Source organism: Herpailurus yagouaroundi, unplaced genomic scaffold (genome assembly GCF_014898765.1).
Source record: "Herpailurus yagouaroundi ecotype Mexico unplaced genomic scaffold, PumYag 28, whole genome shotgun sequence".
NCBI lineage: Eukaryota > Metazoa > Chordata > Mammalia > Carnivora > Felidae > Herpailurus > Herpailurus yagouaroundi.
In genome coordinates, this window is record NW_024412376.1 from 125141378 (window position 1) to 125157342 (window position 15965).

General features: G+C 51.2%; 1 protein-coding gene and 2 long non-coding RNA genes across 5 annotated transcripts; 1 reads left to right on the plus strand and 2 right to left on the minus strand.

Annotated features, from left to right (window-relative positions):
- Window positions 1-552: 552 nt before the first annotated feature.
- GSX2 (GS homeobox 2) lies at window positions 553-2938 on the minus strand. The gene is made up of 2 exons (XM_040483626.1): window positions 2161-2938; window positions 553-1478 (listed from the first exon to the last, which is right to left on the minus strand). The coding sequence occupies exons 1-2, from the start codon at window positions 2735-2737 to the stop codon at window positions 1138-1140; spliced, it is 918 nt and encodes a 305-aa protein (XP_040339560.1). The 5' UTR covers window positions 2738-2938; the 3' UTR covers window positions 553-1137.
- On the plus strand, window positions 2067-12416 carry LOC121035780 (uncharacterized). The gene is made up of 3 exons (XR_005793070.1): window positions 2067-2223; window positions 9092-9257; window positions 12310-12416. It is a non-coding gene; the product is annotated as an uncharacterized LOC121035780 (long non-coding RNA).
- Window positions 7536-12493, minus strand: LOC121035788 (uncharacterized). 3 transcript variants are annotated; one of them, XR_005793076.1, is made up of 3 exons: window positions 12387-12493; window positions 9124-9283; window positions 7536-7835 (listed from the first exon to the last, which is right to left on the minus strand). It is a non-coding gene; the product is annotated as an uncharacterized LOC121035788 (long non-coding RNA). The 3 variants fall into 3 exon arrangements; XR_005793072.1 differs by lacking the exon at window positions 7536-7835 and having other exon boundaries at window positions 8897-9283; XR_005793073.1 differs by lacking the exon at window positions 7536-7835 and having other exon boundaries at window positions 8897-9283; window positions 12324-12428.
- Window positions 12494-15965: the final 3472 nt, after the last annotated feature.

Sequence of the window (15965 nt, forward strand, 5' to 3'; positions counted from 1 at the left end):
CCTTGGCACCGTGGAAACCAGCTAATTTCTTAGCTACTGGAACAGCCAGGAAGTAAGGTTTCTAGTCACTTGCAGCATCATTTGTAAGTTTCCTTGTGTGTGCTTCCACCCTGATGATGGATTGCTGCTCTTCCTGAAACGATTCTGACTATTCAAATTCCTTCACATGACTCGGGTTTTAGTACTGAGAGAGATGGAGGGGGAAAGGCAGGGAGAGGGGAACTGCCACAGAAAGAATCTTTCCCTGTTAAATAAATCAAAAGGTTTGCCCGTCATTAATTGTCAGTGTCACTTTAAACGGAGTGACCTGTCCTAGCCACTGTGAGTGGCTTAGCTGTTTTGAGGATGGGGAGTTACTACTTGGTAGGTGAAAATCATGCCTGATGGTGTACCACATACTCCCTCAACCAAAGACCTACATTACCAGGTTTTGGTCAACACTTTCCTCTAAATTCTCAGACACGTTTTCCGCCCCGTCCATGTTTTTTTCAAGATACAGGTGAGAGGAAGATGGGGAAAGATGGTGAGAGCAAGCACCACAAGTTTAAAACCTTGATTTTGTTTCATTTATTTAAATAAATATAAATATAAATTTTATATAAAACTATTCACATACAAAGGGACTTCCAGCAACTTGAATTCCAATCTCTCCCCAGGCAAATTTTCAGAAAGCGAGACCTACAGCATTTAATTTTCTAAGTTATTTGAAATCCATACGCTTTCACTAAAACAACAACAACAACAACAACAACAAAAGAAAATAATCAAGAAACCCGGTGTTCTTCTTAGGTCCTGTAAGACTGTAGGGAAGGGAGGACGTGCGCTTTCAAAAAGCCCCACACAGTGTTAAACTTGAATCAACCCTGTTTTCCCCTCCCCCCTCTGTTATATGACAAGACTGAGTTGAATCTAGATTATTTACATTAAAAAAAAAAACGATCTATAACTTCGAGTGGATCTTCAAACATATAGGTCAAGGAGGAGATGCGAAGGGTCAGGCCAGACTACTCCGCTCGGCCAGTACTCCTTCTCCAAATGGGACCACGCAGTGGCTGAGGATCTGGCGCCCTGCGTGCCAGGCGCGTTGGTGGCGTGGGGGCTGCCAGGAGCGTGTGGTGCGGCGGAGGCATCCCTCCCTCACAAGGGAGAAATCTCCTTGTCATCATTGGCCGAGGCCGGCGACAGGGAGTCCTCATCCTCCGAGCGCGGGTAGTGCGCCTGGCTGCCGACACACTTGCAGCCCGCGTGACTGGTCCTCTGTGTGCCCTTGCCTTCCTTCTTATGCTTCACCCGGCGGTTCTGAAACCAGATTTTCACCTGTTTCTCCGACAGGTTCAGGTAGGTCGCGATTTCGATCCTCCGGAGTCGAGACAGGTACATGTTGGAGGAGAATTCCCGCTCCAGCTCCAGGAGCTGCGTGCTGGTGAACGCTGTCCTCATCCTCTTGCCATTGGGTACCTGGCTGGCGTCCGAGCCTCCTGCAGACCGGCCAAGAGAGGGCAGAGAGGTCATTCTCGGATGACGTGTTCCCACCCCACGCGCCATCCCTTGGAAGGGACGCCTCTCAAGGACCCTTCCGCGGAGCTCAACCAAACACCTGTATCCATCCCTCATCCCTTCCCATTCCACGGCACTTCGTTACTCAGCACGGAAGGACAGAGACGCCCAAAGCAAGTGAAGGAAGGCCTATGCTGTGCGAGATGTAAAGTCAGAGGCTTAAAGGAGGGGTCGGGGCTTGCGCTGTCCGGTCGTCTCCCTTCAAGCCCAGCAGAGGCAAGCAGGCTTAGCCCAGAGCATCGAAACGCTTCAGCTAGCCTCGACGACGGACTGCCACACCGAAGTTCCAACATACCCACCCCCAACCCTCACGCAGTTAGCCTTCGCTTTCTCAGCCCTCGAGTGCGAGGTCCCAAAGGCCCCGATACTGTGCAAGACTCGGACACCAGGTAGCGGGCGTGAAAGCACCAGGCTGCTTGGAGAGGTTCGAAGCTAACTTCCACTTTCGTGGAACTTCTGGGGACGTCTCCACAGTTACACCAAAAGCCCCTCCTCCCACCCCACCCCGCCCCCCAGGCTGCCACTTCCTCCCCTGGAGGCGGAAAGTTTGCTCCCGGGAGCCGCGAAGGCGCGGCGCGCAGGTGCCCAGAGACCCCACCCTACCCATGGTGAGGCAGTGGAATCTCCGCGGGTCCCCTACGTTGTAGGTGGTGGCGGCGCAGACAGGTGCGTGGTGCTGAGGGTGCCCCAAGGCCGCCGCGGCCGCCGCCGCGGCCGCCGCGGCTGCGGCAGCGGCGGCCGAGCCTGGCTGCTGGGACTGATGGTGGTGATGGTGGTGCTGCGGCGGGTGGTGATGATGGTGCGCGTGGCTCACGCGCGGGCAGAACTGAGCGTCCCCAGGACCCGAAGAGAACTGACTCTTGAGCAGGGGCAGGGTCCCGGCGCCCCCCGGCGCTCCCCCACCACTCCCGGCCCCTGCGCCCCCCGCCCCGGCGCCCCCGCCGCCGGAGCCCGCCGGCCCACGAGAGGAGTGCAGGTGCGAAGTGACGCAGAGTGGGCAAACGCAGAACGCGCCACTCTTGCGGGACGGGCAGCCGGGCCCCGACACAGACATCACCAGCGGGGATGGCATGCCCAGCGGGATGAAGAAATCTGGCCCGGGGTGCGGCTCAGGCAGCGAGGGCGCGGGCCGCGAGGAGTCCTTGATGATGAGCGAGTCGACATAGAAGGAGCGCGACATGTCGGGAGGGGTGGGTGGCTGGAGGGCCCGGTGGCCGGCGCTGGCGCCCCCTCCCCTCTCCTGTTCTGAGCTCTGCCCCTGGTGCGGCGCGGACGCAGGCGGTCAAGCCCTTGGGGACGCGGAGGTGTTCGGCGTCTGGGCTGCGAACAAAGGGGTCCCTGGAGAGGGCTGGTCCTCACGTCCCCCGCCCGGCTCCCCGGCTCCGGGATTTTATAGCCCCCACCCCGGCACGTGATGCTGCAGAGTACCGCTCGGCTCAGGCTCCTCAGCAGCTCCCCACCCTCGGGATAGGCTGCCCGAGTCACAACAGAAGCGGCGAGGAGGGGCGGGCGCGCTGCAGGGAAGAACTCGAGGGAGGGGGAGGGGGGGGACTTTGCAAAGTGTAGGTTTTGTGAATTTCGCGGGGACGCCGGCCTCCTCCCCCTCTTTCTCCACGCTTTCTCGAGAAATCAGAGCTGCATCCCCCATTCTACCCCTTTCCCTGGCCTGGGCCCCAGCCCAACTCTTCCCCACGCCCGGCCGAAAAGCGCCCCAGGTGGGGACCTTGAGGCCTTTGTAATAGGGATGCCCAATGCTCCCTGCCCTTCTGTACCAGCCGAGGCTGAGGCGCGGTAAAGTGTGAGGCCTGCAGTTTGGAGCACGACCGTGTGGGCGGCGGACTGGCAGTAGCCCAGCCCGGGATCGCGGTTTGCACCACGGACACGCGCGCGCGCGCGCGTGCACTCACACACACACACACACACACACACACACACACACACACAGTCCCCCAGCATTTGGACTTGGCCACAGTCATTCAGGTGGTTAGTTCGTGACGGATCCGGGGCGTACCAGTGAGGACTCCCAGCTAAGAAGCTGCCGAGCTTTTCATTCGAATGCTTGAGAAGCTCCAAGATGCCTTTGCACTTGGGGCTTCCCTGGGGCCGCTGGGATCAGCGACACTTCCTCGCGCTCCTTTGTAATCGGCAGCATGCCCTGTGGCGGAGAGAGGCGTTGAAGCGTCACTCTCCTTTCTCCAAGCCGATGCCTTTCCCGGGACACCCCTGCAAACTCCATCCCTATGATTTTGGAGAGGACCCAAATCCTAGCCCTCCTGGAGACTGGGCAGGGCTTGGGGAAGGCCTTTGCTCTGGGTCCCGCCACTTCCTGCCCCTTTACATTTCACAGCCTGACCTTGGGCGGCTGGCAGCCTAACCAGCAAGCACTCTCCAGGCTGCACCCCTTTAAAAGCTGAGAGAGGTTGAAGGGATTTGACCTACGGGAGGAATCCTGCCTCAGGATGGGAGAAGTGGCTTGGTAAAGGAAATCTGGGGGGCACCGTCTTCAGTGGAAGATGTGTATTAGGGGCTGTGTGACAGAAGGTGGCTGTCAAGCTAGGGGCTGTTGATCTTTGGGGAAGGTGAGGTCTTCCCCCCCCCCCCCCCCCACCCCCGCTGGAGAAAATCTGGTCGGGGCAGGGAGCAAGCAATAGAGTCTGATCCTTTTTCCCAAACAGCAGACTTCAGACCTGAGTTCACACTGGTGTTAAGAAACTTGGGGACGGGACTCCCTCCACCTGTGAGAACCAAATGCCCAAATCCCAGGGGAGCAACAGCTTCTCCGCTGGAGGCATGGCCACCCCTCTGCCCTCTGTCTCTTCTCTCCCCTTTTTCATCTCTGGGACAGTTTCTCTTGCCTGCCGGAGAAGTGTAATTGCGTTGTATGGACGCCCCGCTCTGGGGAGCCCAGGATTTATGGATGGCAATTAAAGTTTTATGAATTGCAGCTGAGGCTGGTTATTGAGCTATTTGAATGTGATTAGAATTCAATTAGAAAGCGGTTAGTGGACGGTGGGTCTCCAGAGTGTAAACAGACAGCTATTCCAGAAATGTGCTAATCCAACATCTTGTGACAACAATTAAGGAGTCTCAGGGCTTAACTCAGGGCAGCTCAGCTGTAACTACTTTTGTACCACAAGGTTTGACGATGCAGCCATCACAGACATTCAGCCTCAACCCGGCCTGCCTGCCCACCCGCCCTCGCTCCAGTCGGGAGGACGCAGCTAGTCCCGAAATCATTCCAACCCTGAAAACCCTGGAAGCTCAACCACTAAGAGATGTTTGATGGCTGGGTGTTTTTTAAAGGCCTAAATTGTCCAAATAGGTGACATGATTTTCCCATTCACTTTGCAAGTGTGTGGATGTATATTTGTATGTGCACATCTATGTATACATACACTTTTAAAAATTTATCTAGTACATACCTATATGTATGTATTTATTCACTTTGTGAGTGCTCAAAGAAAAGTAATAACTTTTCCCTCTCCTTTTTCGTCTTCTGGGTTAGGTAGTAGGTTATCTGAGGTTTGTTTTGGGCTTACCGTTTGGGTCACTGTGTTCCCGGTGATTCTGGGTATGCTCACTCTAGAATCCCCATGTTGATGTGCTGGAATGTGTGCTTATAGAAGGCCCAATTTTACTTTAGAGAATCCTAATTATGAAGCTCGAACAACTAATTTAACTTCTGTATAAATATGGAAACATCCAGTTGGAGTGCTAAGGAATTTTGCAAAAAGTGAGAGGCTGGGTGGGGGGGGTGGGGGTCACTTAGGGCTGTAAGGGGTACAGTAGCTTGGGGCCAGACTGGGGCTGAAAGCAGACCATGTCAGAGAAACCTGCTTGTAAGAGGACCTGGTGAAATTGCTTGAGCCTTCGTGATGAACACAGGGCGATGTATGGCAGTGCTGAGTCACTGTATTGTCCACCTGAAACTAACATAACATTGTATGTTAACTAAGTGCAATTAAAAACATTTTTAAAGTAAATTGCTCAGAAAAATAAATACATTGCTCAAGCCCACCAAAAGCAAGTCTTTTGGGGTCACGTTCCACATCGGAGGTTCTCAGGTTCTTCTCATTAATTCTCTTTGGCTCTCTCAGTTTCCCTCTTTCTCGTTAGCCCTATCTTCAGAAGTTGGCCCCACTGTGCCTTGCCACCCCCACTCCCAAAGGAAGCCTACCCTCCATGGCCCTGAGCAGCTACCAGCCAGACCCTTCCCCAGGACAGCAGAACCTCGAACCTGCTCAAAGCAGAAGGGGACCCCTGGGCAGCCCGTCAGTGTGCCCCCACCGTGCCCCCGCTGCCACGCAATTTTATTTCTCAGTGATTCTGTCCGATAAAATTTCATCGTCCATTAAGTAATCCCTGAAATGAGAGCTCTTATGAGCCTATAATGAGCTCTAATTGCCACGACTCGGGGAGCCACGTGGAAGGATTTATTCGGTATTAAGCAGTCGGGTACAGAGTACAGGCTGTTACCTAAGCCATTACTTTCATAATTCAAGGAGAAAATTAGTTCTTTTAAGGGGAGGGGCGATCCTTTGATTTCCTCTCTTTTGCTGGGATGACAGAGGATGGCTTTGTCTTCCTTGAGTGCAAGACAATGTCACAGATATGAAGGTAACAAAACTGTCCCCTCCTCTCCCCCTAACACACACCAGTCAGGGTACCCCGCCCCTACCCTCAAATGAGAAAAAAAAATCAAAGCAGTTTAGAGGTGCCGTCTTCTTGCCCCTGGATCCTCCAACTTGAGCCTGGAGGAGCAGTTTCCTCCTAGCTCAACCTTGAGATTTCAATTCTTGGTTGTAGCTTTCGAGAAGTGTTCCAGTACTTCCCCCATCCAGGGTCACACCTGACCTGGACCTCACATTCCCCTCTTGCTTCCCACTCTTTCTATTTCCTTTCATGGGCAAAGTCAGGAAAAGCAAAGAATGTGGACCTAGCCGTTGCTTATTCCACAGGCCCTAGAGTTCTGACCTACTGATGTGCTTAGCTGTTTTTCCATCCGTAACTCCCACATTGTCTTTCCCTCTGCACCCCCTCCAAAGTACCCCCCTCCCCATCCCCAGTCCTCCTTTTTCCTCTCAGTTTTAGCATTTGCCTACACGGTTCTTGTGCCCCAAATGGAGGCCGAGAGCAGGGCGGGACAGCCCAGGAGCCGGCGGGGCCGGCCTCGGATTTATTTGCTCCTCTTACATTGATTTCATATTAGTTTCCAAAGCGATGAATGATCTCAAAGCTGGGTTTTGTTAGCCGAACACAAACAGGAGACAGGACTTACTTGCCCCCAGCTCCCTTTAATGAGGTCATTATCAAAGCGTGAACAAGTCTATGAATGTTTTATTGAAAGCGCATCGTTAACTTGTATCCATCCTTTTCTCCGAGTGGCATTGTGATATTGCTGTCTGTGGCACATCTTACCCGATATAGCCCGAGATTTCCCCATTCTCTGTAACCAGGCAACCCTTTCTGAATACCCAAAAATTGAAAAGAACCGCTTAGTCTTCAAGAAAGTCCTCAATAATAGTGGAAAAGAACAAAGATCCAGGAGACAACAAAATGCCACAGGGGTGACTTTTCATGAGCAATTATCTCTCATTAATCAGAAGAACAGCTGCAATATTAATTTTCTCTCTTTCTTCCTCTCTTTTCACAGTCCCCAACATTTGAATAATCATAAATTTTGATTTTATGAAGGAGTCACATTTTCAGGGGCTGGAGGAAAGCAGCTACCTGGGTGAAGACAAGCAGAAAAACGCTCTCATTTTTTGTTTGTTTGTTGGGGTAAAGCTGCCGACAAAGCAAACTGAAAAAAATAAAAATAAAAACAAGAGGGATATACCAGAGAAAATGGCCCGGCCCCCCCCCCCCCTTTCTTCTAGATGGCGGCCTAGAATCAGGACTGTTTTCCCGCGCCGCCCCCTGACAACTCCCGCTCCCTCCCTTCTTCCCCCTGCCCAGACCCAGTCCCCAGTGCTGCTCTGAACTGGGCGGAGGGAAGCGTCCCCGGCGTCTGGCGTGGGAGTTTCAGCCGGGTTTCTGCCCGTTTAACTTGCAAACGTGAAGCCAAGCGTTGTCGATCTGACCAAAGAGACACTCTTTGGGCGTAACTCGCATTGTGGCCATCAAAAGCCCGCCAGCCTTGGATGAACTGAGACGTGCATTCAGCAGAAATGGGGCGCTCGCTCTCCTTTCAGGGGCCGGAGAGGCGATTGTTCACAGACGTGTAGCTGGGGTGGAAAACGAGGGTCCCCAGATAAGGCTGTAACCTACAAACCGGACTGGGGGGTGGGGGAGTTCAAAGAATCTCATTAAAGCCGAGGCTGCAATTAGCAAATACACACTCAGAGAATCTAAGCCTCTCTTGAAAAGCCTGGAGTCGGGATGAAAGCAGGGCACTTAGGAGTCAGCCCCCACATTCCTACGCTGGCAGCGTGAAGAGGGGCCGGTGCCCGGCTCTGCCTTCAGCTGCGCGACTAGTGTTATTTCTAACGCAGCGCCCGGCCAGCGCGTTGCGCGGAGAGGGCAGGCTGCGGGCCGCGTGTTCACCCACCGCCAAAAAGTGGTCTTGCTTCTGCCGAGTGCGCATTCAGAGCGGAGGGGCCGTTGAGAAACCTCAGTTCGCCTTTGTGCTCGCCACAGGCGCGAGAGTTCAATTCGGCCCCCGGAGAAGGGGGTGGGAAGAGGCTTGTGGGAAAGGAGTGAGGAGTCTGGCTCAGAATTTCGGGAGCGGCCCGGGCTCCGTACCCTCTGAACAGAGTTTTGGTGACACCGAGGGCCTACCACACAGCCCCTCTGCTCCCCGCCTCACCTTAATTGACATTCACCCCCCCCCCCAAATCCTTAAGCCTAACAGGACATCCCTCCCCCACCCTTAAAAGCTCTCCTCTGTCATCAGAATAAAATTTATTGAGCGCCTACTCGGTGCCCAGCGTGTGCTAGGCCCTGCGGGGAGCACGCCTGAAAAGGCGAGGACTGGATCCAATAGAATATTGTTTCATTTCGGTAACAATGGCCTGAGGTAGGGAACAATTATTCGGATAATTGAAGCAAATGCTCCACCTCCCTCCCTCCCTCTCCAGTTCCCAGCGCTGGCCTTTTTTTTTTTTTTTTTTTTTTTTTTTTTAACACTACCTTTTTCAGAGTTGGTGGTTTTGTTTGGTTGGGGAGGAGGTTGCTGGGAGCCTAAGGGGAAGGCGGAATTATTCACACGCGTCCACTCGTTCGAGTTCCCCACATCCCTTGGCCCAAAATTTGCTGAAAGCACTGGCCTGAAATAGCTGCTTAGTAATGGAATCCAAGGCAGTTTTTGTTGTTGTTGTTGTTGTTGTTGTTGTTGTTGTTTTTAATGCTACCCAAAAGAGAGTGAACCTTTATCATTTTTAGTGATCTGGCCTTTCTGGTCATCTACAAAAATCACCTGGACAGCATTATGAAAGTATAATGTATAAATGCCTAAGAGATTTGGTTTAATGGTGCGGGACCCAAACTTAAGAATGAAACAAACAAAAACCGGCTTTGTGTGTTTCTGATGCAGGTGAGGGTTGAGAAATCAGGGAGAAATCCTACCCCGCTTATCCTGGAGCCTGAAGAGAATGACTGAACCTGAGCCTCCTTCAGCAGTTGGTGGTTGGAAAGCGTGTATGGAGTGCCTCCTCTCTGCTGGGCTCTGGGCGTAAGGGGAATTCCGTTGCACAAGGCAGGTATGTCCCTTGGGAGTTTCTAGTACCTTAAAATGAATGAACAAATGAATTCAGAAGCCGTGAATTGCAAAAGGTAGCATGAATATCAAAGAAAAGCCCAGTTGGCTCTATGAGTGGATAAAACTGAAGTCTGAAGTGACTCATGAGGAATGTGTTCGATGGTCGCGGAAGGGTGCACAGAGAAGCAGGGAAGAGTTTCTCTTGCTCAGTTAATTGCAAGAACTAAAAGGAAGCCAGGGAGATTGGTGGAAGAATCTGTTTCTGTGCCTGGTAGATAGGAAAAATGCCCCCACCTTCCAGTCCTTGGGAGGAATTAAGGACTGCTTAGCGCTGGGCCTGGTACCTGGTGTCTTGGGCATCTCTAGTTTTTATTATTATCCTGGACCTGCAGGTCTGTGTGCCCTAGACCTGGGGAATGACCCATCAGAGCCCCAGGCTTCACAGGGAGGAAGCAGGAAGCTAGAGCAGCCCAATCATCTCTCCACGAGGGCCTGCCTTTTCCAAGCTGAGCTTGTATTTCCAAGTCTCCTAGCTTGGTGCTCCCACCCTGAAGACGCCCAAGTTGGAGTTTCTCTAGCCTTTGATTTCTGGACATACCTGTCTCCTTCAGCAGCCCCCCAAACCTGGACCTACCAGGGGAACTTCCCCACACCCTACTCTTTACCCCTATCAAAGGCCTCGGGTCCTGGAAGACCCTACTTGGGACTCAGCTTTAAATTTCAAGGGTCCTTTGGCCTGGAGAAACTTTGCAGCTTTGCTGGTCTGTGTTGCACAGGAAGCAGGTGCCATTGCAGTAGGCCAGTCTTCATAACCACCATTTTCTGAGCTCCCTGTGTGCTTGGCCCTGAATGAGGAACCTTGCCTGCATGACCTTATTTGATCTGTTGGATAAAACACCAATATTATGGCTGTTTCTTGTTTAAGAATCCTGAATCTTAATGAAGTCCAAAGACTTACAAGGTCACACAACTAAAGGTGGCAGAGCTAGGATTCAGATGCTGTTTATCTAATGCAGGGGATCTGGAGTTTTAGGCACTGCTATCGCCTAATAATACCTGGCATTTATTGAGGGCCTGTTATATGCCAGGGTATGAGTAAGAGTTTTAATGTATCATTTATTTTTCACAATGACCCAGCAAGGTAGTTACTTTTATCATTTACTCATTTGGTTATTGTTCACTTCTTGGTTAGTGTGGGTTTTCTGTAAAAGATCACAAAGAGGGCGCCTTGGTGGCTCAGTCGGTTAAGCATCCGACTCGGTTTCAGCTCCAGGTCATGATCTCACGGTTTGTGGGTTCAGGCCCTGCCATCAGGTTCCAATCTGACAGCTTGGAGACTGCTTGGGAGCCTCTCTCTTCCTCTCTCTCTGCCCCTCCCCCACTAGCTCTGTCTCTCTGTCTTTCAAAAATAAACACACACACACAAAAAGATCACAAAAGCCATTCTAATGTGGCCCATACAATGGGGCACAAACTGGCATTGGGATGAAGGTGTTGAATGTGATTGTTTTTATTCACCTGCACCCTGAACGTAGTAAGTGCTGAAAGACATTGAAGTGGGTGAAAACAACAGCTTATTCTTTTACTCCCAAAGCCTTCATTATAATCAATACATATGTCCACTGGTTGGTTGGGTATCTGTTCCTCCCCAACTGACTACAAGCTGCACCTGGGCAAGAGACTGGGTCTGTTTTGTTTATTCACCGAGCATGCCAAACACCCAGCCTAGAGCTGGCATAGATTAGGAGTGAGATACCTATTTGTTGAATGATTCCTCATCCTACATTAAAGGAGACTAAGGCTCAGAGAGGCTATCCAAATTGTCCAAGGCCCCAGAGCTTCCAAGTGGCAGTTGGAGGATTCAAACCGAGGTCTTCCTCTTTTCACCCTAGCCCACAGCGTCCTGCGCTGTGTCCCCTGGGCCACAGGGACTGAGCGCGGGAACCGGGCTGCGCGGCTGCGGGGTGGGGGGTGGGGGTGGGGGGGAGGACAGTTTGAAGTCGGTCCTCACTCAACCCTCAAACCCCACGCGTGGGTGAAGCCCGGGGAGGCCGAGGCTCTAAGAGGCTCGAGAGGCCGCTCCCTGGATGGGGGTAAATCGGCTCTGAGACCCTGCGAGGCGCTGCGCCGTGTCCGCTGCTCCGGGCGCTTTCGCTGCTAGAGCTCCAGACCCGCACCCTACCCCCTTCCTGGCGGCAGTCTCTCCTTCTCCCTAACTCCTCATTGGAAAACGAAGCGACTCTAAGGGATCGTATTGAACCTACAGCCCGACGACATCGCGACCAGTAACCGCCCCCAAACTCCAAACACACCGCATCCCCCACGCTGGGCCCTCCGTCCCCTCCGCGACAGGTGCGCATGCGCGCGCGCGTGCAAGGAGGGAGAATTTGCCGTGAGTCCGTGTGCGCAAGCGCGCGTGAAGTGTGCGTGAGAGTTGAGAACGGGGGCGTACGTGACCGTGTGACAGCGGGTGACGGGGTGTGTGTGACGAGGTGAAGAGTGCGACTGTTAGTAGCATGCGCGCGTGTGATGTGTATACAACTGAGGAGGGTGGGTGTGTGAGAGCTTGAGTGGAGGTTGTAAGCAGGACTGTGTGATACAGGAGTGTGAATACACGACGGGGCGAATGAGGCCGGGTGTGTGAGGGCGGGTGGGTGTGAACAGCGTGTGTGTGAACGTGAGCGTGTGCTCCGGTCAGTCTGTGCGTAGGAGGATGTGTAAGAACGTGCGCGCGCGCCGGGGTGCGTGTAAAGAGTATGAGCAGGGGTGCGGCAGAGCGCGCGCCTGTGGAGTTTGCCCGTGAGCGTGTGCGTGCGTGGGACGCGTGCGTGGGGCGTGGCTCCCGGGGTCCGACCTCCGCCGCTCGCCCCCACCCACCCAGTGGGCGGTCGTCGCAGCCAGCCGCCGCTCTGGCTGAGCGAGGTCGCCGAGAGGGGTAGGGAAGGGAGGAGGGGACACCAGGGGCCCCTCACGGTAGAAACCTGCAGGAGCGCAAATAAGTGGGAGGAGCTCTGGAGGCATCACCAGGCGTGCCCTTTTTCACCTGTCCTCAGGTTTCCTCACTCACCCTCTGGATCGTCTTTCTGACTATTTACCCAACGAGTATTGATGGAGTGCCTGCAGTATATACCGGGCTCTGCGCTGGGAAAACCCGAAGAACCGGACAGCTTAGGTGCCACTCATCATGGAGCGTCCGCGGGACTTTCTGTTCGTGCGTAACTGCTTTGCAGAACGCTGGTGGTACGAACACACACTTTGGTCTCTACCCTCAAGCAGAGGGCGGGTAATGGAGGGCTTAGAAGACAGTATAATGACAATGAGACAGTATATTGAAAACGATGCATTCCATCTCCATCCAAGCCTCAATCCTCCCACTGTGCTCTTGAGCTTGGGCTTGAGGTTAGGCGGTCCTAGATGTGCATCCCGTTCCTTTGACAATGGAAATTATGATGGCACTCTTCTTACGGGGTTGAGTTGTCATGACAACCCTTGGCACAATGCCTGGCACAGGGTTAGCACTCAGTATATACAAGCTATCATGATGCTGCTGATGTTCCGCTGGCCTGATGGAATGTTGTGGACAAGGGGAGATGTGCTGTAGGCTACACAGTTTGAGAGATTTTCTATGGGCTTAAATTAATTTGTGTATATTTATATTCTTCTGTTGCGTCAGGTTGTGAATAGCAGATGCTTGGTCTTTATTCTTCTCTGCTAACTTCTTAACTTCCTGGACCAATGTACTGCCGTTGTTAAGGGAAAATGAAAAAGTATTGGCAGAAGACAGCAAGAACCCACAGGAGCCCGGTGTCCTTTCAGGCAGCCTTAGAAGCATTTTTGTCCACCCATGTGCCATTAAAGCGAAAGGGAATATTTTCGCAGTGACACACAATGCTTGCTGTAATTTAACCTCGTGAGCAAAACTTCCAATTAAGTATGACAGTAGGAAATAGGTGTCCTGATTAGCCATGTACCTCCCTGGAACGAGGTATTGTATAAACAGTTGCAGGACATGTTGTTAAAAAAATTTTTTTTTACATTTATTTATTTTTGAGAGACAGAGAGAGACAGTGTGAACAGGGGAGGGGCAGAGAGAGAGGGAGACACAGAATCTGAAGCAGGTTCCAGGCTCTGAGCTGTCAGCACAGAGCCCACGCGGGGCTTCAACCCATGAACCGTGAGATCATGACCTGAGCCGAGTCGGATACTTAACCGACTGAGGCACCTAGGCACCCCTGTTGCTGTTGTTTTAAATGTCTTACTAAGATTCTTTTTTGGTGGGGGGAGGGCAGTGTTCAGACTAGGATCACAAAATAATTTTGTTTTAAGCCAAAAAGAAAACCCCAAAAAGAATAGTTTTAACAATTGAATTTACTTACGGAGACTTTCCAAGAAAAAAATATATTTAAAAAAAATCTTGAAAAGTGTGAGAATTGGTTGTAGCATGTAGGTTCTCAAATTTAGCCACTGAAAAGGCATTTTACCATTATCCAGCTGGCCTATCCATCTCGTGTTACAGTACGAGAAACTGAGGTGCAGAGAGATGAAGTGGTAAAAGTGGTCAGTCCCTTCCAGCAGTCACCAAGTAGGACTGTCTCAGTTTTGTTCCTCTGTCCGCACTATCCACACTTACACATTTCTCCTCCTGGTTGCCTGAGCAACTAGGAGGAGAAAAGGGAGAGGACTTCCTGTTCCCTTCTGTATCAACACGTCTCGATCATTGGCTGCTCTGTCTTCTGGTGTCTCAGGCCCAAACCCTTGGTGTCTCAGACCCAAATCCTCTTTCTCTCTGTGCATTTAATTTGTCAGGAAGTCCTGATGGCTTGACCTTTAAACACATCCAGAAACTGCCCGCTTTCAGCGTCCCCACCACTATCACACTGGTCCAAATCACACTCTGTGGTCTCCCGCAGAGTCTTCTGACTGGGCTCCTTCCTCCCATACTTGCCTCTACAATCTGTTCTCAATTCAGCAGTCAGAAGAAGCCTCTGAAAACAGAAGTCACGTCGGGTCAGAGCAAGACCCAAAGGACTTAGAATGGCCCTCCATGATCTTAACGGTGGCTGTCTCTCTGAACTCCTCCCCTCCTATTGGCCTACTCACTCACCCACTCTGCTTTCCTTTCTTGTCTGGCCCTCTCCTGCACTGCCCTCCCCTCTTCCAGGAACTCTTCCCTACAAGTCCACTTGCTCACTTTGTTATTTATTTATTTATTTATTTATTTATTTATTTATTTATGTTTATTTTGTGTGTGTGTGTGTGAGAGAGAGAGAGAGAGAGAGAGAGCACAAGTTCAACACTGCGCCGAACAGGGCAAGGGGCGGAGAGAGAGGAGAGAGAGAATCCCAAGCAGGCTTACCCCTGTCAGGCTGTCAGCACAGAGCCCAATGCAGGACTCAGTCTCACCAATCTGGGAGGTGATGACCTGAGCCGAAATCAGGAGTCACTTGATGCTTAATGAACTGAGCCACCCGTGCAGTCCTCACTCTTTTTAAAAATAACTGAAGCTCCTACTATTCCCTCTGAACTCCCTCCCCCCCCTTTACCCCATGCTTCATTTTGTTCTCCATAGCATTTGCCACTTTCCAACATAGTATATAACATACTGAGCTTATGTGTTTATTATCTGAATCTCCCTGAGGGAACAAATGCTCCTGGAGGATATTTATGTCCGTGGGGTCACTAAGAACAGTGGCTGGCATAATAGTTGCTTGGTCAATAGTTGACAAGGGATTAAAAGAAGAAAGCCAGTGTTCTTGGTAGATGCCTGACCACAATTCTATCTTACCTCTGTGTAGCACTTTGGGGTTTACAAAGACTCTTAAATATCATTGGATGTGTACGATTATATAAGCTGGATAGGACTTTTAAAAAATAAACTGTTACTTCCACAATGATGTATTCAGAGGTTAAAGGATGTGTCCAAATCAAATCCAGGACTAAGATCTAAATCAGAGTGTCGTTTTTGGTAGGAGACAAGTTCTCTATTCTAAACTTCTTGGCTAAAAGAGGAAAAGTTACAGGTTACTGGATTCACTGTGGCTCCTTCTAAATTTGGGGATAAGGGCTGGGGTCCTTTCTCCACTGCCTGCTTCTGGTATTAGGTAGTTGTTCAATCCCCAGCTAAATGAGTGGTGCTTGGGGGAACATGTCACAATGGCCACATCCTCTTGTTTTTATAATTTGCACAGGGTCGAAAACAAGAGATATTGTTTTGTTGTTAGCTCCAGCTCATTTGGAGTCTGGCCTGAATCTCTTGACTTGGCTGGATGCCCTTCCTCATCTGACTGCTCTGGGCATTCCAACATACTGTCTTAGTCCATTACAGTTCCTTCCTCATGTTTGGGTTCTCTGTCAGTCCATCAGATTTAGCTGATGAGCTCATTGACTGAAAATCAATTGAGCAAGACAATGTCCCTCATTCTCTGGGCACACACAGCACCATTGTCTTCCACAGATACTAGTAATAATGGACATCCCCTTATGAGGATGTTAATATCTCAAGTTGCTAATCAATAACTGCTGTTAGAGCCAGAATTTATCATATTGAACTACAAAGGTAGCAAAAAAATACTATGATTCAGAAAAATAGATGTAAATACAAATTTACCAATTCTGAGCAAGTTTTTAAGATAACACGATTTCCAGGGCACCTGGCTGGCTCCATTGAAAGAGTGTTCGACTTTTGACCTTGGGACTATGGGTTCAAGCC